At 33.0% G+C, this 22,700-nt stretch overlaps 1 protein-coding gene across 3 annotated transcripts; it reads left to right on the top strand.

Annotated features, from left to right (window-relative positions):
• Positions 1 to 6,734: 6,734 nt before the first annotated feature.
• On the top strand, positions 6,735 to 18,263 carry LOC128510452 (membrane cofactor protein-like). 3 transcript variants are annotated; one of them, XM_053482735.1, is made up of 14 exons: positions 6,735 to 6,866; positions 7,489 to 7,599; positions 10,265 to 10,453; positions 10,848 to 10,947; positions 11,095 to 11,168; positions 11,245 to 11,421; positions 11,522 to 11,698; positions 12,906 to 13,002; positions 13,144 to 13,217; positions 13,296 to 13,472; positions 13,573 to 13,749; positions 15,308 to 15,343; positions 15,518 to 15,562; positions 16,773 to 18,263. In XM_053482735.1, the coding sequence occupies exons 2-14, from the start codon at positions 7,530 to 7,532 to the stop codon at positions 16,784 to 16,786; spliced, it is 1,407 nt and encodes a 468-aa protein (XP_053338710.1). In that variant the 5' UTR covers positions 6,735 to 6,866; positions 7,489 to 7,529; the 3' UTR covers positions 16,787 to 18,263. The 3 variants fall into 3 exon arrangements, with proteins under 3 accessions (XP_053338710.1, XP_053338709.1, XP_053338711.1); XM_053482734.1 differs by having other exon boundaries at positions 7,486 to 7,599; XM_053482736.1 differs by lacking the exons at positions 12,906 to 13,002; positions 13,144 to 13,217 and having other exon boundaries at positions 6,736 to 6,866; positions 7,486 to 7,599.
• The last annotated feature ends 4,437 nt before the right edge of the window (positions 18,264 to 22,700 follow it).

Genomic DNA, 22,700 nt, shown 5'->3' with positions numbered 1-22,700 from the left:
ATTGAACAAAACATTTATGTTTACTGTCTGAACATGGTACTAATATTGTAGCCATTGCACAGTAGACAGTGGAGTTAGGAGAAACTTTCACATAATAATTTATACAGTATAAATATATTCAGGTTCTGAGAGGTTAATTAAAAGAGACGTAATGTAAATTATCTTATGACATAATCTGTAAGAAAAATGGATGGAAACCCTCTACTTTACATTGACGGAGTAAGATTTCATAATGTTTTGAAGTCAGATAAAACCTTTGGTTAAGCACTTTGTTGTTTTTGTTTTTATTGTTACAAATTTTCATAAATTTAAAATGCAAATAGTTATAAGAACAAATAATTATTGCAAAAATTGGTATTAAAATTAAAAATAAAAAAGTCAAGTAATAAATAAGAATTAGAACATAATGTGCTGCTGTAATATTTAGCGCATGCTGCTACAATAAAGAACATCTTGTTGATGATGAAACATGCAGAACAATGCAGCCCAACACAACACACAAATTCATGCAATACTGGGATTAGAATTGCTCTGCTGTTTTTAAAATGACCTCCTGAGATATAAATGAAATAAGTCACAACACAGACATCATCAGAGTATAATGTATTAATGTCAAATTAATCTGCCAGTAAATTTAAGGTAAATCATTTAAATTTGTAAGGTACATAGTTTAAAATAGTAAAAAGATAATTTAATGCCACTGATTTCTTTTTAATTAGTGATAGATCGAGTTTAATAAATGTTTCTTTTGGGCAGATGAACATTAGGCAAATGTTATTAAAAAAAAGGTATCCAATACATCCTATACATATTCTATGACCTTCCAGTACCAGTGTGATAATGACTACAGCATGGAAGGGTCTGACCTGTAAGTGACCTGTAAAGTTCATATTATAACATTAGAATAATGGGTAATTATTATTATGAAGTAGTAATAAAGGTTTGGATGAAAGTACTCCTCTGGCACATTGCACGGGTAACATATTGTAATATATTGTTGTCCATATATAAAACAGTACTTTTTAAAAGATAATATGTACCTTGGCACAGCGGGTTAGCTGTTAGCACTGCTGACTCAGGATAGAATCTCTACTCCAGTGCATGTTCTTCTGTGTGCACTGGAATCCTCCCACACACAACATACTGTATGCTGATTGGCATTTCCAGATTGTGTGTTTCTGTGTGTTTGTCCGTCCATCTAGATACCTCTGTAGTCCAACTAGGAACCGTCTAGGCCATTGTATTTATTCCTATTTTTACGACAGTGGTAGAACTTCCGGTCAACATTCACACGCTTATTCACACACTACAGGCAATCTGAGAAGGCCAGTATGCTTAATCTCTATGTTTGTTGACTGTGGGAGGAAATTGGAGTACCCGGAGGAAACTCAAAAAGATAGGGGCGAACAAGCAAACACCAAGTACACAGACCCCAAAGCAGGGATCAAACCCGGACCCTGAAGATGCAAGATGACAGTGCTAAACTCTAAGACTATAGGCTTATTTCAGATAAGTGTGTTTGTATCAGGTGTTTATGCACATACAGTAGGTTTATCCCCCACAAGAGATACCAGACATGTATAGATAGAGTGTACCCTTTAACAAGACAGGCTTTTACAAAGATTTTTTAAACATTTTTATTATAAGTGAGATGGACCTGCTGGGAATGGAAATCATCATTAATTTCAAACTTCAGAATTGTAGTGTTTTATACATGACTACATGATTGAAGATAAATAAGTAGTTTCACAAAAAAACATTTTATGTTATTTCAGAGCAAATACATTGATGATATTGTGGTGTAGTAGACACTAAATAGATAAATAATAGTGATACTGCTTTAATCTCCACCTGAAGCTACTCTGAATTCTTATAATGTTACAAACATGACATAAAATTAGTGAAGAAAGTTGTTTCCTAAGAACTAAAATAATATTGCATTTAAGGTGGTTAATGGGAAACTACAATAAAAACCAAGCCTTTTTCTTGTGAACTTCATCTGAGCACACTTAGACAACCACAGCCTTAAAGGACCAATTTCACACTTTGGTTTTGAAACTTGTTGCAATAAATTGCCTAATTTGGACTGAAGCTCTGAAACACTGGAACACTCTATATACGGAAAAGGCTGGAGTGCCAAGAAAGACGTCTGTTGTTTCGCAATGAACACAATGGCCTTTATCCACTTGTTTATTTTTGCAGCCTGTTTCCTGTTACACCTTTTATACTGTGGTGCAATAAGAATGATTCACTGACCATTGACTAAGTAAATAATAAAACTGGTTATTTTCTGTTCTAATGCTTACTACCTAGAAACCCTGTGTTAATAATGTGAGCTTTAAAAATTAATGTTTAACACTTTAGACATTCTGTAAAAGTGTTTTTCTTTTCTTTCTTTTCAGAAATACAGCCTAGCCCTTTTTTAATGTTTTAATAATATTATTATTATATTATTTAACAGATTTTATTAGACTATGAGAAGGATTTGGATTCTGTGCTGCAAATTCTGCACTTAATGTATAAATTGTACGTTCTGTATTCAGTATAATCTTTAATAAAGATATGATAATGCTAGCTAATATAATTAATATACTGTTAATATATTTTGCTGTTATTTTTATATATATTATGTATTATTATGATCGTATCTCTTTTCCAATATGATGCATCAATTTATGGGGAAGAAAATCTTAAAACTAAAAACATATTCTGATAATGTTGTTGTATTGTTTTGGGGCAAACTTCTTGTTCTGACACTGTCTGAGTTTTTTTTTATTATCCATAAATGCTAGCTACTTCCTGCTGATTAGTCATGTGTGGTGTAAATATCGTTCCAAAGAATTTGGCTGCAGTTTGACACATGATGTGTATGACGTGCAAGGGTAAGGCACCTGTACACCATGTTAATATTAGTACAGTATTAAGTCATTGCACGGTAAAAGGTTTGCTTTGGGGGAAAATGCTCTTAATATCAAGATAGAAATATTAGTTGCCATAAGGATTTTTATACCTTTAAGAGGTATTACAGACCTAATGTTGTTTTTTTACCTAGAATCTCCTGTAATACAATGTTTATGACTCCTATCATAGCTCATATAATAATATAATGTCAAAACACTAAGAGGTCAAATTTCACTATGGCAGTGAGGGAAAATTATGAACAAATATGCTCGCTTTTAACAAACCAGAAAGAAGAAAACTTTGTTACAGAAAACTTACTGACTTACAAAAAGCTGACAAACAAGACTCTTTCCATAAAGAGTATATGTCTCCTTACAGAAACCTTAATCGCATTAACTACTGTGTGTTTTATTATTAAACTTATCAGCAGAAAAATAAAATGATCATGTCCTTGTTTTGTTATTATTATCATTAGATTATGGGGAATGGCTGGCATGTAACTGTCTGTAAATCAGCTATTTGAAAAGTTGGTGAGTATGCCACACAACACACAATGCAGACCTATGGTGAGTGTTTACACAATCAAGCTTAGTGGCATCAAGTTTAGTGGCATTCCTGGGATTTTTAAACATTATGTAAACTTTCCGTTCATTTTGTTAGACACACCTTAACCTTAAGTACACTATGTGAACAGTCACAGCATGTAAATTACAGTATCTTATCATTTATCGATTTGTATTGAAAGAAAAACTACCACAAAGGGCTTGCATAATAATGATACGCATATTCATAATCATTATGTGATCTTCAGTGGCATGATTTTTTAATGATAAAAGTTTTTATTAACTATTTTAAATATATTTTCATTAACGTTTTTCAACATCGCCCACATGGAAGTGGAGGCAGTGGGAACTCCTCACTACAAAAAAGGATTGATGCAGCAGACTTTACTACAGATCCCTGGAGTTGTCTCAGAGTAAAAAGGGTTTTTTTTGTATTTGTACCACGAGAGTGTGTAAAAGCCTGTTTCTGGAACAGGCTGTCCCTATTAACGCCTGCAATAAATTAACAATATAGAAAACTATCCAATAGTGGTATCCGATATAACATTCATAGATGTGTACAGTACAGACTCTGAGGCAATTTTTATATCCCTTATATAGGCTATTCTTAACTGTTAAACACTGTGTTTTTACTTCTCGAACTTTCATTAGCTGAGACTCGCGTGGCCGTGTGTGCTGGGGTGGACCAGGATGCTGTTATAAAAGTTTAACTCGCTAGCTTTTATAGTTCTAGCTCCAGCTTGTGCCATTTGTGTATGGCCTTACGTTATATTCTACTCACAGAAATAACCTGGAATAATTTTTTAGCCATTTTCAGAGGGCACGAACACTGGTCAAGGAAATACCCCTGTCCAGAGCACAAAAGCTGTATTTTGTTTCTCGAGTAGTGCAGCTTTTTTAAAAGCAATGTTAGTAGTATTTGTAAAGCTTTAGCATTTTTTTAAAAGAAGTGTACTTTTGTGACACTGACTGTAAGATGTAATGTTAACTCAAGACAACTGTTTATTAAGTGACTTATTAAGTCATAGCTTACCCCTGGAGCTGCTACTGATTTTTAAAAGCAGCTGATTAAAAAAAAAGGGAAACTCTGCTGACATAGAGGTATTGTACCTGTTGACTTGTTCAAAAATGATTAATTTTAAATTATTAATTTTGTAAATCAAAAAATAAAGTAAGAAAAATGCATGAAACGTTGATGTTTTCCTATACTGCCATCATCACAGGTGTGCTCAACATTTCATAGAACGGGTTGTCTTGGATTGAAAAACAGAAAATCCGGTCCACTACTTTTTTTTACACTGGCTTTCTCCTTAGTAAAGAAGTTTGCAAAAGGATTTTTTTTTCTTTTTTGGATAACAATAAAAACGTTGCTTTATCAATATTGTTTAAAATCTGCAATTTACCTCCATTTCTGTAAGACTGGCAATCAGCCAAACCACAGTATTTTCCTTTTTTTTTTTTTATAATGCATATAATACAGAAAATGTATATGCCAAATGAGCTATTTCTGAAATCTGTGCAACACAGAAGTGACCAATCTTGCTTCCTTAAAAATTTCAAGCTGCTAACGTTTCGAGAGATGATTTTATATGTACCACCAAAATGGCATTTTTTTTTTTTTGCGTTATATTGTCTCTGTTTACAGTTTACAGTTAGACCCTCTTTTTGCATTCCAGGTGGAGGAGTCGGATGAGCCAGAAATCCTTGGATTACTTTAATATTGGCACTTCCTGTTTGTTTATCTCAATATGTTTTATAAGCTAAACATATTTTACAGCATTTTTACATTTGGTAGGTTGTCTTTTGCACCAGATCTACCCTAGTTACACTCTTACAACAGAAACTTGATTTTTGTAATCAGATTTAGTTTATTTAAAGGTTGTTTATAAGTGTATATTGTTTAACATGTAATTTAAACATTTGGTAAGTTGTTAGATCATAAATCAAAGATTGTTAGATCAGAATATTTAATGCAACAAATACTTTGTTTAGAAATCAGGTATGTATTATTTTCTGTCTGTTTTGACTTATTCGTTTATCGTTTTTATTTGCTATAATTATTATATAATATAATATTTGGAGAAGCTTTATTTATTTTATTTCTTTTGATTTGCCTTGTTGCTAAATAATGACAATGTAATTGTAATCAATGTTTTAACAGTTTCTAATTTCATTTGTTGCATGTTTACATTGTTTATATAAACAGTCATACAAAATAGACAAAGAATTTAATAGTAAATAAAAACCCCTTAATTATATCTATAGAATATAACAGTTCTGTTTGTGCTTCTTTTTAGTATTTTGAACTCAAATATGTATCAGGCTATGAGTTATTCAAAAGCAGTTTATTTCTTGAATAAAATATTTTAGATATTAATGGTATTTAATTAAAAACAATAAGTATTGAAAACATAAAAAATTTACATATGCTACACTAAAAGTGTAATAAAAATATTTAAGTTGGATAATAAAATAAATAAAATTGGAGTACTCTGATCTTATCGGGTTTTACAGTAGATGTCAAATTCATGTTGCGTTATCTTAACAATTTTGCATTTTAGAATAATAATCTTTTTTCATGTTTATGTCTTGTCATATGAAATCTAAATTGGCCAAGTTTCATCTGAATGACAATTAGGATCATTGAAAGATTTGAATTTAAAAAAAAGTTAGGGACACTACATAAAAGGGCATGAAACTGGCAAATGTGTTTCTTTTTGTCTGGTATAAATATACATGTGTATGCATATTTACAAAAAGCATGGATCAAGAGATAAGGAGCATTAAGTATTATGAAAGACACTGTTATTTGAAAATATTTTTTTTTGACTTTGGTGAGACACTTTTTAGCACCAATACCATGTTTTAGCCGATTAACAATGTGCTTAACAAACTCTAGCTTTTCACACAAAAAAAGGAAACACGACACCAACTAACACAATTACCAACAGAACCATGGCACACTTTAGAAATATTTCAACATGGCCAGATTTAATTTGTTTCTGAGGTGACTTTTACTTTACATATGTCGATATTGCCTCATGATGGTGACTCAGCGTCTCCCCACAAAAAGTATCAGGTGTTTGGGCTTTCGTTTGGTGACAGAGGGTGCGCAAAAGGTGTTAAGATTTTTTTTCACAAAATATTTAATGAAAACATGACGAGGTGGAATGTAGCTATAGCGACAGGGTTAATCAGAATACACCATAAAAAATGCATGATCTAGACTCTTATCTGAACACACAGCGTCATTGTTGAGGAAGCAGTGAAACCTTTGATGATTACGGTCACGACAATACAGCACTGCCCACCTGCTGACTCAGGTAACGTTACCGCTCGTTCCGTAAAGTCTTACTACATCTGGGGAGGGTTCAGACGAGCTGTTCGGAATAAGCGGTAAAGGTAAGCCCTTCGATAGGTGATTATTAGTTATATTTCATTTATTTGTTTATCTATTTATTTATGGTTGCTGAATGAACTAATGTTGCCGAAATAAGGATGTACTGTATGCGTATCGGTGTTAACCGTCACTAATGTAAGACTTCCCGAACACAGCAAATCTCTGCTTTAGATAACTCGACTTATCGACTTATTATTATTGTTGTTGTTATTTTCTTTGCCACCTTTCTCTACAAAATGCGTTCTAAATGTAGTTGACGTTAGAAACTAAAGAATACAGCCTTACATTATAACTTTTCCTTTTACACCTGGTTAACTTAGTTTTGGAATAATAATAATGAAAGTCATGTTTTAAATCAGTTCGTGCCAGTTATGTATCTAAACGCTTAGGTGATTACTGTTTAGCCGCATAAGCGTAGATAGTTTAATAATAAACTGGTCCATCGGTTAATAATAAACCTGTAGTATAACAGGCGGGTGATATCCATTGTTCGTGCGTGCGTGCATGTGTGTGCGTATCTGTCTGTCAACACCTGTTTTTCCGTTTGTTAAAAAAAAAAAAAAAAAAAAACGGAACCGGAACCTTAGGTAACAGGTAGTGTTGTTTTATCCACTCTGGCAGCAGAATTCCCTTATTTATCTCTCTCCTGGGCTAAAGAAGAAAAGATGCGCGACACGCCGTGGTACGCGCTGCTCATCCTCCTAACATTTCTCATGAAGGTTGCAGAAGTCCAAGGTGAGATCTTGAGTATTACTGTACACCATAAATATCTAGATCTATCTATCTATCTATCTATCTATCTCTAGAGAGAGAGAGTGAGAGAGAGATGTTTAACAGTTTTCAACTTTATTCAGTTTGCTATTACTTCATTTATTCATGTTTTTAAATAAAAGTACATATTTACTACAAAGACAAAAGTATTTGGAGTCAGGATTGTGCAGTACAGAGTGACATAATTCTGTATTCAACCAGCTATATACACATTACTTAATTTCTTTTTTTAATAGATCACATAAGCATGGAAATAACACAAATTTATAGGATCTCATGTTGTTTATGGTTATTGTTTCTGTGACCAGTAATAATAATTATAATAATAATAATTTTAACATTTTTGTGACGTTAATCCAATATTCTAAAACACTACAATTTATATATTTTAAAAGTAATGATAAGTTTAGTTGTTTATAATATTTTAGAAAACCCAAATGTACACAATGTAATGTCTGACGCCACCCACACTAACACACACTGGCAGGACTTCCATATAAGCATATGTTATTGACCAAGGCTGTGTTGCCACACAGATGTTGATTTTCTTTACAGATCATGTGCGAAAGTTAGTACTCCCCTATTTATTCATTTTATGGCAGCTGGAATCCACTGCATTTACTGCCTCTCAGTACAGATTTTTAAAAAGCCTGAGCAAATATACCTGGGGGGTTCGTCAATATACTTGGGCGGCCCGGGCTCTGAGCTTTAATCCATGTCTTAAAAGTACTTGCTTTGTACAATGGGGCACAATCATGTTGGAATAGAAAAGGGTCTGTTTCTAGGAAAGCAACCGATTCACACATTAACATCTGGTTAATATTAGGGCATTGTTTTATTATTTAGTATTAATCTAAACTAATGATTAAGTACAAGTACAATACAGTAATCCAATATATTTTGATTATAAAGAAAAGAAGAAGGAAAAAAAGGAATTAAAGTAAGAAAGAAGAAAGAAGGAACAAGAAAGAAAAGGAAAGAAAGAAGGATGGAAGAAGTTGAAAGACCTTTTCGTAAAGCACATTTCAAAGCTTTAATCGATTAGTGTTGTGACTGTCAATTCATAAAAAACAGTAAAATATTCTGTCAATTAGTTGCTTAACAGTAACCTTTTACTGTGCTCATTTATAGGTTTGTTATGCTATGTACAAGTTCTTATATATCTACTAATTATATTATAATAGAGATTATAATAGATTATAATAGAATTTTATAATAGAATTAGATTATAATAGATTTTTTAATTATAAAATCTTGAAAATATGAAAGAAGATGATGTCAATTATAATTTAAGTATGACTTAATTCTCCGGACATTACATTGACATGCTAATATTGACATGAAATAAATGTGATGAACACCAGAAGAATTTAATTTGAACTAATGTGGTCTTCTACACCGTGATTTGGACCTACCATGGTCATAGCCTGGAAAGGACGGTGTGAGAACTCCATTAATGTTGCAGCAAGGCAGTAAATGTGTGGCAGCTCGACATTAAGGGACAGAACTATGTCCTTGCCGGTTTCTACTGTTTATCTGCCAAGTTATACAAGCTCATACTGCATTCACCTGATTTTTTTGAAGACCTTGAGACCCACATGAGTCAGTGTAATGGAGGTTTAGTCAGACATGTTTGTTTCCTACAACCTTTTGACTGCTCACACTTATTGCTATGTAACTTTAATGAATACAGTAAGTGCCAATGTGATTAATGTCACATAACTATGCTTGGTATCGAATAAATTCTATTTTATGAGCTCAACAAGGAGTTGCTCCTATTTGTGTTGCAATATTGGAACTTTATAAGAACACTGTACTGGAATTTGAATTCATTCCGTCACAATAATACAGGTAGGGTTTGACGTCAACTGAATTTGTATGACTCAATCAATGCTTAACCTTGCCAATAAGGATGCACCAACTTTTTCATTTTTCTTTTGCTCGATTTAAAATAACTAAAGAATACATTTACAGTATATATGCAAGTTACAGTGCCTGAATACTCTTTTTTGCTACTCTGAATAACACTCACGTTTGGATGTTTATGTGTGTAGCGTATTAATGACCATGTTGTAAGGTAGTTACAGTGTCACTTCCACAATGTCCAGTTGATCTCCATTTGGGTCGACACGTTTTCAGACATATTCTAAACACCTCATCAGCACATGTGAAATACTGTTGCAGGAAAAATAAAAAAGAAAGCGGTGGATTATTTACCCTAAAAATCTTTCTACCACAAAATGTATTTTAATTTGAATTTATATATGTATATAAAATAAAAATCCAGTGAAGTGAAGGCTTTTAAGCAAGGCTCTTAACCTTAATCTGCTTATAAGTACTTTACCTTGGATAAAAGTGTCTGGCAAATGAGTTAAACCTGGTATAATCCAGACAGTGTGCTCCAACTGATTCAAGAATCTAATGACTTTATACTAATTTCACCAGTTTGGTTTGCACAAATGACTTTTACAATAGCTTTTACATCCATTAAAAAAAATAACCCTCCCTTACTTTGTCTCCTTTAGGTTTTGGAATGGCCAATTGGAGATTTTTCTTTAGCTGTTTTATCTGTATTGGTCCTATATTACTTTTTACTATATATACTATATATATTTTTTTATCTTTTTAGGACAATGTGGGAGACCCAGTGTCGGGGAGAACATGGTTATAATCAATGACGTCAGCAACCAGACATTCACAAATGGTTCCACTATTACATTCAAGTGTTCTACTGGCTATGTTCCTGTGATTTCATCAGCTTCCAAGACAATCACCTGTGTTGGAACCGAATGGACCAAACTGGATCTAAATTGCACAAGTAATTCTTCTTATATAATATTTTTTTACATTCATCAGATTATATTATAGGATGTCTGTGTACCAAATTTTTTTGTGCCATTTCTTTTGTGTTTTGATGCTAATTAAACAATGTTTTTTATTTTTGTTTTCTGTTTTCTTTTGGAAACAGAAAACAATTTAAACAATTAAAATTTCTTTTTAATTTAAATACAAATGCATAGACAATGAGTAAAATAAAAGTTATTTATACCATAACTTGCACATGTCTTTATATGAGTAATAATAAATAGCCAATTTAACAGATGTCATGTAATTATTACAAAACACATATAAGAAAGATATTAATCTATTTTTTGTAGCATGGCCATTTAAGACCTTTTGCATTCAATTTTGTACTATTTGTTCACTTTTAGAAAAGTCTTGTGGCTCTCTTTCTGAAATTCCCAATGGGAAGTATACTTATCCAGATGGAAATCTGTTTGGTGCAACCGCTGTCGCAGAATGTAATGAAGGGTAAAGTTATTCTGATCTTTTGTTTTTAAAGTCTTTAAGTTTATCTGCATTGCATTGTGTTTTTCTGCACCTGTATTCACATGTAAAATCATGAAAGGCTACAGATTGTAAAGGTGTATTTAGAGCATGTTAATTATGTATTTGTAGATATTTACTTGTTGGACAAAAAACTAGAAATTGCCGTGAAAATGGATGGGATGGAAGAGACCCTGTGTGTGAAGGTAATGGACGTTAAAGAAAAAGAAATCTTACAAACTATTGGAAACAGCATGTTTAAACCAATTGCTTTCTTTTTAGCTGTGAAATGTGAACCACCTCCCACTATACAGAACGGCACATATGACCCCATCGAGGAATTCTATAATTATAATCAGGCAGTCACATACTCTTGTAGTAAAGGTTACACTCTGGTTGGAGAATCAACAATAACTTGTTTGGCAAATGGAAGCTTCCCTTCTCCTCCTCAGTGTTTATGTGAGTTATGTTGAAGGTTGTTGATCTCAGTTAAGAGTCAAGATTTGCCATAAAACATACTGTTTCATTTTTTAAAGTCATGTTGCTGTTTCTTTTGCAGTTGTAAAGTGTGAGACACCTAACATTACAAACGCAATTAGAGTTGAAGGAAAATCACCACCCTATGGCTATAAGGATTTTGTCCGATATGAGTGTAATACAGGATACACCATGGAAGGAACAGGTTACCTGGTCTGTGATTTAAACGGATGGAATCCACCTCCTCCTAAATGCATCAGTAAGATTAATCAGTTTTTTTGTAATCTTGAGATTCTGACATAATAATAGAATAGTTACTTTGGGTTAAAAATATATTATGTAATTATAAGCTTTTCCTAAGTAGGATCTAAGCGTTGATAAAGCTCGTCTCTAATATTACAATCTCCCTTCAGTGTGAGCATACAACATATTGACTTGTAACACTGTTAAACTGGAAAATAAAGATTATTTATAAGTGACATAACATAAAATCCACGAACATAGCTGAACTGAAGTTTCTTGAGCAAAATCTCTATCCTACTGTATATCTGCTCAACAGTACTTCACGTTAATGTATTGCAAAGAATATGCTCCCACTTTTCCAAATGGTCAATGACTTTACACAAGTCTCACCAAAGTCAGGTTTTCCCAAGTGAGTTCCACAATAGCTTTTAAATCACATAAGTAGTACCACTTAACACACTCTGCATGAGCCTTTGTGGTATGGTGTAAGTCCCATTGGTATATTGTGAAATGGCCAATTAGAGATTTTTTGCAAGCTTTTCTATCAGTATTTGTGTTATATTTCTTTTTACTATATGTTCAAATTTTAATTTGATCTTTTCACAATGATTTGGGAAATCAGACATTCTTTAAATGGTATCCCTGTAACATTCAAGTGTTATACTGAGCCTGTAGATTTATCAGCTTCCAAGACAATCACCTGTGTTGGAAACAACGGGACCAAACTGTAGCTTAATGGCACAAGTAATTTACTTTATAGACATTTTCCTATTCCTAAAATGTTCCCAAAAGTTTTCTTTAAAAATGTCTGTGTATCTAACCTTTCCTTTTTGGAGCTAAATTAAATAATTCATTCATTTTTTAGTTGCTTATTTGTTGCAAATTGATTTCTTGGTTAATTAAATCGCACATGCATTGCTTAGGAGTACCATGAAAGCCACAAAAATAAACAAAACTTGCACATAAGTTTTAAAGGCTTAAATCTGATCAAAATGTGCTAAACAAATAAATATACATGTAAATTATACATACTGTACTTGTAACTGGTGTCAGATATCGATCGTGGAATCCACAAATACATATAAGACAGTAAAGATCTAATTTAACAAATGTAGTCATGTAATTATCCCAAAACATGTATAAAGAAGATATTAATGTATTTTTTGTAGCATGGTAATGTAAGAACTGTTGCACTCAATTTTATACTATTTGTTCACTTTTAGAAAATTGTGGACCTCTTCCTGACATTCCCAATGGGAAGTATACTTATCCAGATGGAAATATTTTTGGTGCGACTGCTGTCGCAGAATGTAATGAAGGGTAAAGTTATTCTGATCTTTTGTTTTTAAAGTCTTTATCTGCATTGCATTGTGTTTATCTGCACCTGTATTCACATGTGAAATCATGAAAGGCTACAGATTGTAAAGGTGTATTTAGAGCATGTTAATTATGTATTTGTAGATATTCACTTGTTGGACAAAAAACTAGAAATTGTCGTGAAAATGGATGGGATGGAAGAGACCCTGTGTGTGAAGGTAATGGAGGTGAAAGAAAAAGAAATCTTACAAACTATTGGAAACAGCATGTTTAAATCAATTGCTTTTTTTTTTTAGCTGTGAAATGTGAACCACCTCCCACTATACAGAACGGCACATATGACCCCATCGCGGAATTCTATAATTATAATCAGGCAGTCACATACTCTTGTAGTAAAGGTTACACTCTGGTTGGAGAATCAACAATAACTTGTTTGGCAAATGGAAGCTTCCCTTCTCCTCCTCAGTGTTTAAGTGAGTTATGTTGAAGGTTGTTGATCTCAGTTAAGAGTCAAGATTTGCCATAAAACATACTGTTTCATTTTTTAAAGTCATGTTGCTGTTTCTTTTGCAGTTGTAAAGTGTGAGACACCTAACATTGCAAACGCAATTAGAGTTGAAGGAAAATCACCACCCTATGGCTATAAGGATTTTGTCCGATATGAGTGTAATAAAGGATACACCATGGAAGGAGATGGTTACCTGGTCTGTGAAGTAAATGGATGGAATCCACGTCCTCCTAAGTGCATCAGTAAGATTAATCAGAGTTTTGTAATCTTGAGATTCTGACATGGCAATAGAATAGTTACTCAGTCACTCATTTATACCGCTTAATCCTGTATACAGGGTTGCGGGGGGCCTGGAGCCTATCCCAGGAAATGGGGCAGGGTACACCCTGGACAGATATCAATCGTGGAATCCACAAATATATGACTGAGAATAAAGACTCCATTTACCTTATGTAGTCACATAATTATTCCACAATGTAAAAAAATATTAATTTATTTTATGTAGCATGGTAATGTATTGCATTCAATCTTGTAATATCTGTTCACCTTTAGAAAACTCTTGTGAATCTCTTTACATCCACTATATCCACATACAATTACATAGGCTTGTTAAGCAGTGCCATATTGCATGTTGTTTCCTCCCTTCATTTTCCTTAGTTCAGTATACCCCAATGTTGTGTTCATTCACGTACTGATTCAGAATATAGCTGGATTGAAGGTACATTATATGTGGACCAATTTTTTAAATGATAAAAGTAACAGTAAAAGTTAAAGGCTATTAAAAACAGTTGGACGCAGAAGTGGAAAGTTATAAGCCCAAAGGCTGATGTATTCTGTATGTAGGTAAAATTTAACTTGTTTCATTTACTCGAGCAAGCTAGATTTAAAAAAAATTAAAAATTTGCACGCACATGTATTATATGCTATAGTCTTTATTTTGTTTTGTTTTTTTTCTAGTTACAAATTTATCCACCACATCTCACCCATCATATGGTAAGAGATACACTGTCCTTTCATGTAATTAGTATTTTTAAAGCTGATAGTTTTTTAACCATTCCATATTTATTTAAATCCACCATGAAAAAAAAAATACTTTTAAACTACTTAAAATATATATAATTTAACCATGTACTTTAAAATCAATCATATTTCATGTTAATAACATAAAACCTGTACATATTTTGATAAGTAACTGTCTTTTTTACAGGCATCACTATAATAACTTTCCTTGCATCCATTGTTGTTTAATATATTTTAATAGTTCACATTGCTGTTCCTTTTGCAGTTGTAAAGTGTGAGACACCTAAAAAAAAATAAAAAATTTGCACGCACATGTATTATATGCTATAGTCTTTATTTTGTTTTGTTGTTTTTTTTCTAGTTACAAATTTATCCACCACATCTCACCCATCATATGGTAAGAGATACACTGTCCTTTCATGTAATTAGTATTTTTAAAGCTGATAGTTTTTTAACCATTCCATATTTATTTAAATCCACCATGAAAAAAAAATACTTTTAAACTACTTAAAATATATATAATTTAACCATGTACTTTAAAATCAATCATATTTCATGTTAATAACATAAAACCTGTACATATTTTGATAAGTCTTTTTTACAGGCATCACTATAATAGCTTTCCTTGCATCCATTGTTGTTTAATATATTTTAATAGTTCACATTGCTGTTCCTTTTGCAGTTGTAAAGTGTGAGACACCTAAAAAAAAATAGAAAAAATTTGCACGCACATGTATTATATGCTATAGTCTTTATTTTGTTTTGTTGGTTTTTTTCTAGTTACAAATTCATCCACCACATCTCACCCATCATATGGTAAGAGATACAATTTCCTTTCATGTAATTAGTATTTTTAAAGCTGATAGTTTTTTAACCATTCCATATTTATTTAAATCCACCATGAAAAGAAATACTTTTGAAATCAATCATATTTCATGTTAATAACATAAAACCTGTACATATTTTGATAAGTAACTGTCTTTTTTACAGGCATCACTATAATAGCTTTCCTTGCATCCATTGTTGTCCTTCTAGGTAAGTGTAACATTTGTATGAGTTCATATGAAAAATTAAGGCTGTTCTCTTCATTCATCTAAACAGTCACTACAGATGATTTTACCATTAGCAAACTGTTAAGGAAAATATATTTATCAAGTACATGACAGGATCAGGAAGATTAATTCTTAGGTTGCATTTTTAGTTGAAATGAAAAAGCATTTATTTACCTTGTTAGCTGTTCTTGAATTGTTGATGTGAAATAAGGATTTGTTGTAGATTTAAAAGCGAGAGAGTTGTCAGATAATTTATTAACAGTAAATTGATTGGGAAAACTGGGTAAACAGATGAAAAGATAAAAAGGACAAAAGTACTGACAAATGAGATAAGAATTTTAGAATACGAAGATGAGAGCAATAAAACATGCATATATTCCACACTGAAGACTATGGATATTGAACAGATAAGGAACGAATAGGAACTATTCTTCTAAAGTGTCCTATGTTTTTGGGCTCATGGCTGTCATCTATGCAATCTTAAAATATTTAAAAAGAAATTTAACAAAAACATGTGTCTACCCATATGCTTTTAAGTGGACTGAATGATTGTTCGCCTCTTTAAGTATATTTTGGGTGTCTTGAGAAACTCCCAAGCACACGATTATGAAGTTGGAGAAAAAGACAAAACAAGTAGAGCTATTATACATAGATCATCCATATACATAAATCATGCATTATTAAAATTAAATCAAAATTATTGAACAGTCACATTTTCTGTTCATAATGTAAAAACAAATAATTATATTGTTTTCTTGACACTCTGATTTAACTTCAGTCCTACCTTATAAAGGAAAAGGACATTTAAAACCCATTTTTTCAACGGTCAATTGTGAATTAAATTGAACCCTATATTGTTTCCTGGGAAAGGGTAACTGAAATACACACTGAATTGTGCATCCGGCTTTGGGTTGGTAGAAAGTAGAGGCTTCGAATAGCTGAATAGAAACATAGCTGAATATTCAGCCAGTGATCAGTGCTGGACTTTTGCAGCATAACACATGGCTACACAGATATATATGAAAATATAAGAGCATCTTGAAATATTAGTGTGGTTGCAAGGTAAATAATTATCAGAATATCTCTATAAAGGTTAGAGTGCAATCTTTACAGTATAGCACTGCCTAGAAGCATGCATGTCACAATATTAACACTTGTGCTTTAGATCACCTATTGTACTTTCTCCCCCCCAGGACCAGAGCACTAATTCTGACTAATGGCAAATTGAGGAGCAGATCTATTCATCTGTGCTTTTCTCGTATTTTTCATAAATTGTATAGATTAATATTATCATTAATCAATTCGCACTTAGATCTAGATTTTCTTAAGCTGTCATAACTTTAGCTTTAACGATGCTGAGCATCTGCACCAATTTGCACTTCAATTACTCATTTACAGTATATAGATGGTTTGTGTGTTTTAAGTTATTTAATATTAGTGATCATCAGATTTTGTCAAAATAAAGTGTTAAGTTGTTTTCACAGTTTTGACTGCACATGTAAAAAAAAATGTAGTGTTGTAGTCTTAGCAAAACACTGCCGTTGTAAAATATTTGATACCGAACTCAACAAGCAATGCAGAGGAAAAAGGGTTTTAAAAATTCTAATTAAAAGTAATAATTTAGTGGAGAACCATGTGTTTGTTTTTTTTTTTGTTTGTTTTTTTTTTACTTTGGATTAGTATATATTTCTTTTAAATAGGCTAAATTAAATAAGTGCACAAATAAAGAGAAACCCACATAAAGTTTTGCTTAAATGCTTCTCAATGACATTCTTTTCTTGCCATAAAGTATAAAAGAATATAAATGTGTTGCATATTAAAGTTTAAAAATATGAATAATGGAAATTAATGAAAAGTCTTTAACCACCATAATCTTTTTCTGGTCCTTGTAGAATAACAGTAGTTTGGACCAGCTATGGTATCCAAATTCAGTAGTGCAAAGTTTGTTTCAAATTACTTACTATTATAATTAACTTTTACAGACTTGTGCACTATGTGGCCACGTGCTTTTGGTCACATCTATTCTAAAACAATAGTAATATGGAGTTACCAACTCAATTAGGAGGGGTGTCCACATACTTATGTCCACATATAGACATTTGTCACTGGAAAGTCCACTCCTTAATAATTGTTCGTTCCACAATGCACCTGACAACTTGTAAAAGTAAATTGCAAATCAGACCCCAAAAGAGGGAGTTGGGAATTTTGTCTTATTTGCCTTATAGCTGCTATAGTATTAACGAAATCTTATTTGAATGTAAAAAAGCATAATATATTTGTATGTTGTGGAAGTGCCTTAATCTAAATAAAAAAGATAAACCCTTTCTGACACAGCTCTCTGGCATGTATTAGGCAGAGTTTTCTATCCTGCATAAGACTACTGAGACATTTGTTTCTTAGTGTAATCTAAACAAAATTTTAAGTAAAAATACTGAAGGTTTAAATTCCTGTTTATATACAATCTGGTGTATAAATTCTGTATGTATTATGTAAGGTTTTTTGTGTACTATGAGTCAACAGTTTGGACACACCTTCTAATTCCATGGTCTTTTTCAATTTTCATTTCTTTATGCAATCCAAATTATGCAATTCTGAGAATATGAAAAATATGAAAGAAATGCAAACTTGTGTCCAAACATTTGACTGGTTATTTATGTATTGTATGTATGTATGTATGTATGTATGTATGTATGTATAATAAAATGTTTATTTGCATAATGCTTTTTTATTATTATTTTACAGTTATTATTGTGAGACTTGGTTATTCCAAACCCTTTCAGTTGTGTTTTTATTTCAAAAAGATTTATATTTTAAAATATTATGTAACTTTTAACATTTTAGTTAAAGATTACTGAGATTACTGTGTTTTAAATACATTGTCTTAATTGCTAACACAGCTATATGAGAGACATACAGAGACTCTTTACTTATATTTACAAAATGCAATATGTGGTAATATTGCATAGGTGTACAAGTTGTGTAGATCATGCAGAAATAATAATGTAACATAACTAATCATGCGTTTGGTCTGTGACAGTATGTCACACTGTTGTCCATGTCGATCGTGACTTGATTTGCTTGACTGTGGTGATTTAAACAATCATACAGTACATTCATGAGACAAAATTTTTTTAACCAAATGTTTTTTTATGTATCCCCTACCTTTTATATTAATGCTAAAAAGATCCCAGTACTGTCAGCTCCATTTAATGTGATTCCATTAAAACTACTTAGTCTTAATCTCAGGTGATTCTTTAGTTTATTTTTATATAGCACTATTCAATATGGCCATCTTATCAGAGGTCAGCAGGTATGGCCAAAGTATTCTATTGATCGGAAATTGGGATACAGTGCAGCCAACTTAGCAAATTTATCACTAGATTTAGCAACAAAATGTTCAAAAGATATAATTTAGTGCAAAATACTAAAATATAATTTTACAATAATGAAAAATAATAGCAAATAATAATTTGTAAATATTATAGAATTATTTTATCCAATTAAAAAAACTAATAACAGTGGCAAAGTAAATAGATTTCTACCTTTCCACTTCATTACAAATACATTGTATATTAGATACATATTCTGTCTCTGTTAGTAAACTGTAGCTTCAATATAATATACAGCCAGTCTTTTCTCTCTGGGTTCAGCTGCATATAGGCAGACATGACCTGATGTCTTTCAATGCTATTATACTTCCATGCACGCCACCTCGGATTATGAGTAACGTGGTTTACGAGTGTTCCGCAAGTCGAGTGAAGATTTTTTATAAAATTTAACTTGAAAAACGAGCATTGTCTTGGAGCACCGAGTATCATGTTTCACGCATGTGCTTCTTGCTTTGATGCCGAGTGTCACGTGATCACAACTGAGCCAACCGTTTTTCTCTCTCTTGCGCTGTGGAATCATCTCCCCTGCTGGGTCTTAATGCTCGTCTCTCTTACTGGTATAATCGACATCTGTGCACGCGTGTACTGTTTACACTCTCTCAATACAGAGGTTAAAAATCTATTTTCTTTCTCATTGCGTTTTGTGTGCGCTCGCACTTAGTAATTAGACACTGTGCCGGTGTTCCGGGAAATTTTGTTTCCCTATGTTTCCCCGGTCGCGCGCACTGCGCGCGCAGATTCAAATCATGACGTCACTTGCTACCTAACACTGAGAAGGCGAATGAGAATTTTAACAGTTTTTCTCTCGTTTTTAAGTGTTTTTACGAACTTTGTGAATTAACAAACACACAGGTACAGAAATTATAGGACACCACACTCATAATTATTCATCTTATTCACATCTATCTATCTATCTATCTATCTATCTACCTACAGTACCTACCTATCTACCTACCTACCTACCTTAGCACCCGCATATGATGGGGAAACATGATATCCTGAAGTCCATGATGTACTGTATGGATATCCATGATAAAACGGACATACATAATTGGCACAGCACATATTATAATAGCATTTTTACATTCAATAATGTATCTGAATTGGTTCTTTTTCTTTAATTTCACAAAGTATGAAAACTTGAAGTTTATTACAAATGTTAACTGGGTGAATTGATTTCCAGGAGTCTCTTGTTAAAAATAGTTTTTTTTAAAAAACATCATCTCACTGTATTACATAAGCACACATGTCTCTGAGGCAAATTCAGACATCCATGATACTTCCAAAGCCAGTAGTAGAAGGAAAACCCATTTTCCTGATGCCCAGGAAAATACGTTTCCCATGCTTTAATTGAAAAGAAAGTGTTTTTTAAAACATTCGGATCACTATTTTATCTTTGCTACGGGCACACATATCTCTAATCAGTTTCAGACATCCCTAATACTTCCACAGCCAGTAGGAATGGTTGTTGACTTTAGGAGGACTTTAGGAGGACACAAGGCGACCATTCTCCGCTGAGCATCAACGGCTTCTCGGTGGGAATCGTTGATAGCACCAAATTCCTGGGTGTCCACCTAGAGAAGGACCTCGGCTGGTCCCTCAACACCAGCTCCCTACACAAGAAAGCCCAACTGCGTCTCTTCTTTCTGAGAAGACTGAGGAAGGCCCAGCTTCCACCACCGATCCTGACCACCTTCTATAGAGGGACTATCGAGAGCATCCTGAGCGGCTGCATCACTGTCTGGTTTGGGAATTGTGCCATATCGGACCGCAAGACCCTACAGCAGATAGTGAGGACAGCGGAGAAGATCATCGGGGTCTCTCTCCCCTCTATTAAAGACACCACACGCTGCATCCACAAAGCCACCAGCATTGTGGCTGATAGGACACACCCCTCTCACACACACTTCACACTCCTGCCATCTGGAAAAAGGTACCGAAGCATTCGGGCACACACATCCAGACTGCGCAACAGCTTTTTTCCACAAGCCATCCGTCTCCTCAACAAAAAGGGACTGGACTGATAAACACAAACACAAACATTATCACTCAGCTTAACTCAACAACCTCAAAATATTGGGACTGGACTGACTAATCAACACAAGTGCAGACACACTGACCTACACCACCAAATTATCGTACACACCAACCTGTAAATGCTTCACTGTTTATCTCTTTTGCACAATGATCATTACTGGACTACTTTTTGCACTAATTCCTCAATTCTTGCTGCTGTGCTAAAGAATGTTTATGTTTACCCACTACCTCAACACCATATTTTATGTTCTGTTATGTCGTGGTTGCGCACTGTCACTTTGATGTTGCTCTTGTTTGCACATTTGCACGTGCACTTTATGTTGTCTATAAAACCTGTAGTTATACCTAGCTAGTTAGTTTTTGTTAATTTATGTTGTAATCTATGTTAGGTCTTTCTGTCTTGTCTTTGCTAGGCAGCTAACTAGGCCTCTTGGTTAGCTAGTTTAGTGTTTCTGTTAACTTATGTTGTAAATTTATGTTGCATGTAGCACCTTGGTCCTGGAGGAACGTTGTTTCGTTTCACTGTGTACTAACTGTATATGATTGTAATGACAATAAAGCCTACTTGAACTTGAAGTGGGGGGGGGAACAGATTTTCCTGATGCCTGGAAAATAAGTTCCCCACACTTTAATTTGAAAATTAAGACTTTAATTTTGTTCCCCACACTTTAATTTGAATTAATATATATATATATATATATATATATATATATATATATATATATATTCAAATAAGCAATATATATATTTAAATAAGCAATATATATATATAATATAATAATATTAATTCAAATTAAAGTGTGGGGAACAAAATTAAAGTCTTAATTTTCAAATTAAAGTGTGGGGAACTTATTTTTCGGGCATCAGGAAAATCCATATAGCCATATGGATCTATATCCATATGGCTATATAATGCAAAAAATTATTTGGAGCTTGGACCTTGCTTATCTTATTTAAAAAAAACTCTGTTTCAATTAACATATAGCAGTATGCAGTAATGTAATACAGTTTTGTTTGCACAGCAATGTATTTTAAAATATATAAATTAAAATATAGCAATAGGTTATCCATCCATATATTGCAAATTGAAATATATTTCCTAATGTATTGCAATATATGTTTGTTCTGTAAGGGGAAAGCAAGAGCAAGTGGTGGCTCAGTCGGTTAAGGCTGTGGGTTACTGGGTTACTGATCGGAAGGTCGGGGCCCTTCACCCTATCTGCTCCAAGGGCGCTGTAAGCTGGCTGACCCTGCGCTCTGACCCCAGTTTGCTAATTGGGATATGCAAAAAAGACATTTCACTGTCTTCTTTCACTGTCATGTGACAAATAATTGAACATTCTTCTTCATTCTTCCACTTACTCTAGCCTCACACACACGTGCACCTACATACACAGCGCCGCGTGCACAAAGGGAAACGATTATCTGCCGAGATTTATATTTTACTTTTTTGAAAGGTAAAGAGCAGGTTAATTTGTTTTATTTTTACTTAATATTTTGTATTAATTAGTTTTATGTATTTATTTTTTGGGCTGTAGAACGAATAATTTAAGTCTCCATTATTTCTTATGGAAAAATTAAATTTGGTTTATTTACCACTGTATATTAATGTGTTAAAATCTTCCATGCTACGATGTTCCAGTCTCCTCTTGGATCTGATATTAACGTGCTAACACTCCCACCTATAAAAGCATA

Source organism: Clarias gariepinus, chromosome 22, assembly GCF_024256425.1.
Source record: "Clarias gariepinus isolate MV-2021 ecotype Netherlands chromosome 22, CGAR_prim_01v2, whole genome shotgun sequence".
Lineage (NCBI taxonomy): Eukaryota > Metazoa > Chordata > Actinopteri > Siluriformes > Clariidae > Clarias > Clarias gariepinus.
Note: the sequence above shows the minus strand (reverse complement) of the source record. Positions and strands in the feature narration are given on the sequence as shown.

Coding starts and splice junctions, on each gene's coding strand:
- LOC128510452 (XM_053482735.1), top strand. CDS start 7,530: ATGCGCGACACGCCGTGGTACGCGCTGCTCATCCTCCTAACATTTCTC. Junction 10,948..11,094: donor GTCGCAGAATGTAATGAAGG/GTAAAGTTATTC, acceptor ATGTATTTGTAG/ATATTTACTTGTTGGACAAA. Junction 13,750..15,307: donor ACGTCCTCCTAAGTGCATCA/GTAAGATTAATC, acceptor GTTTTTTTCTAG/TTACAAATTCATCCACCACA.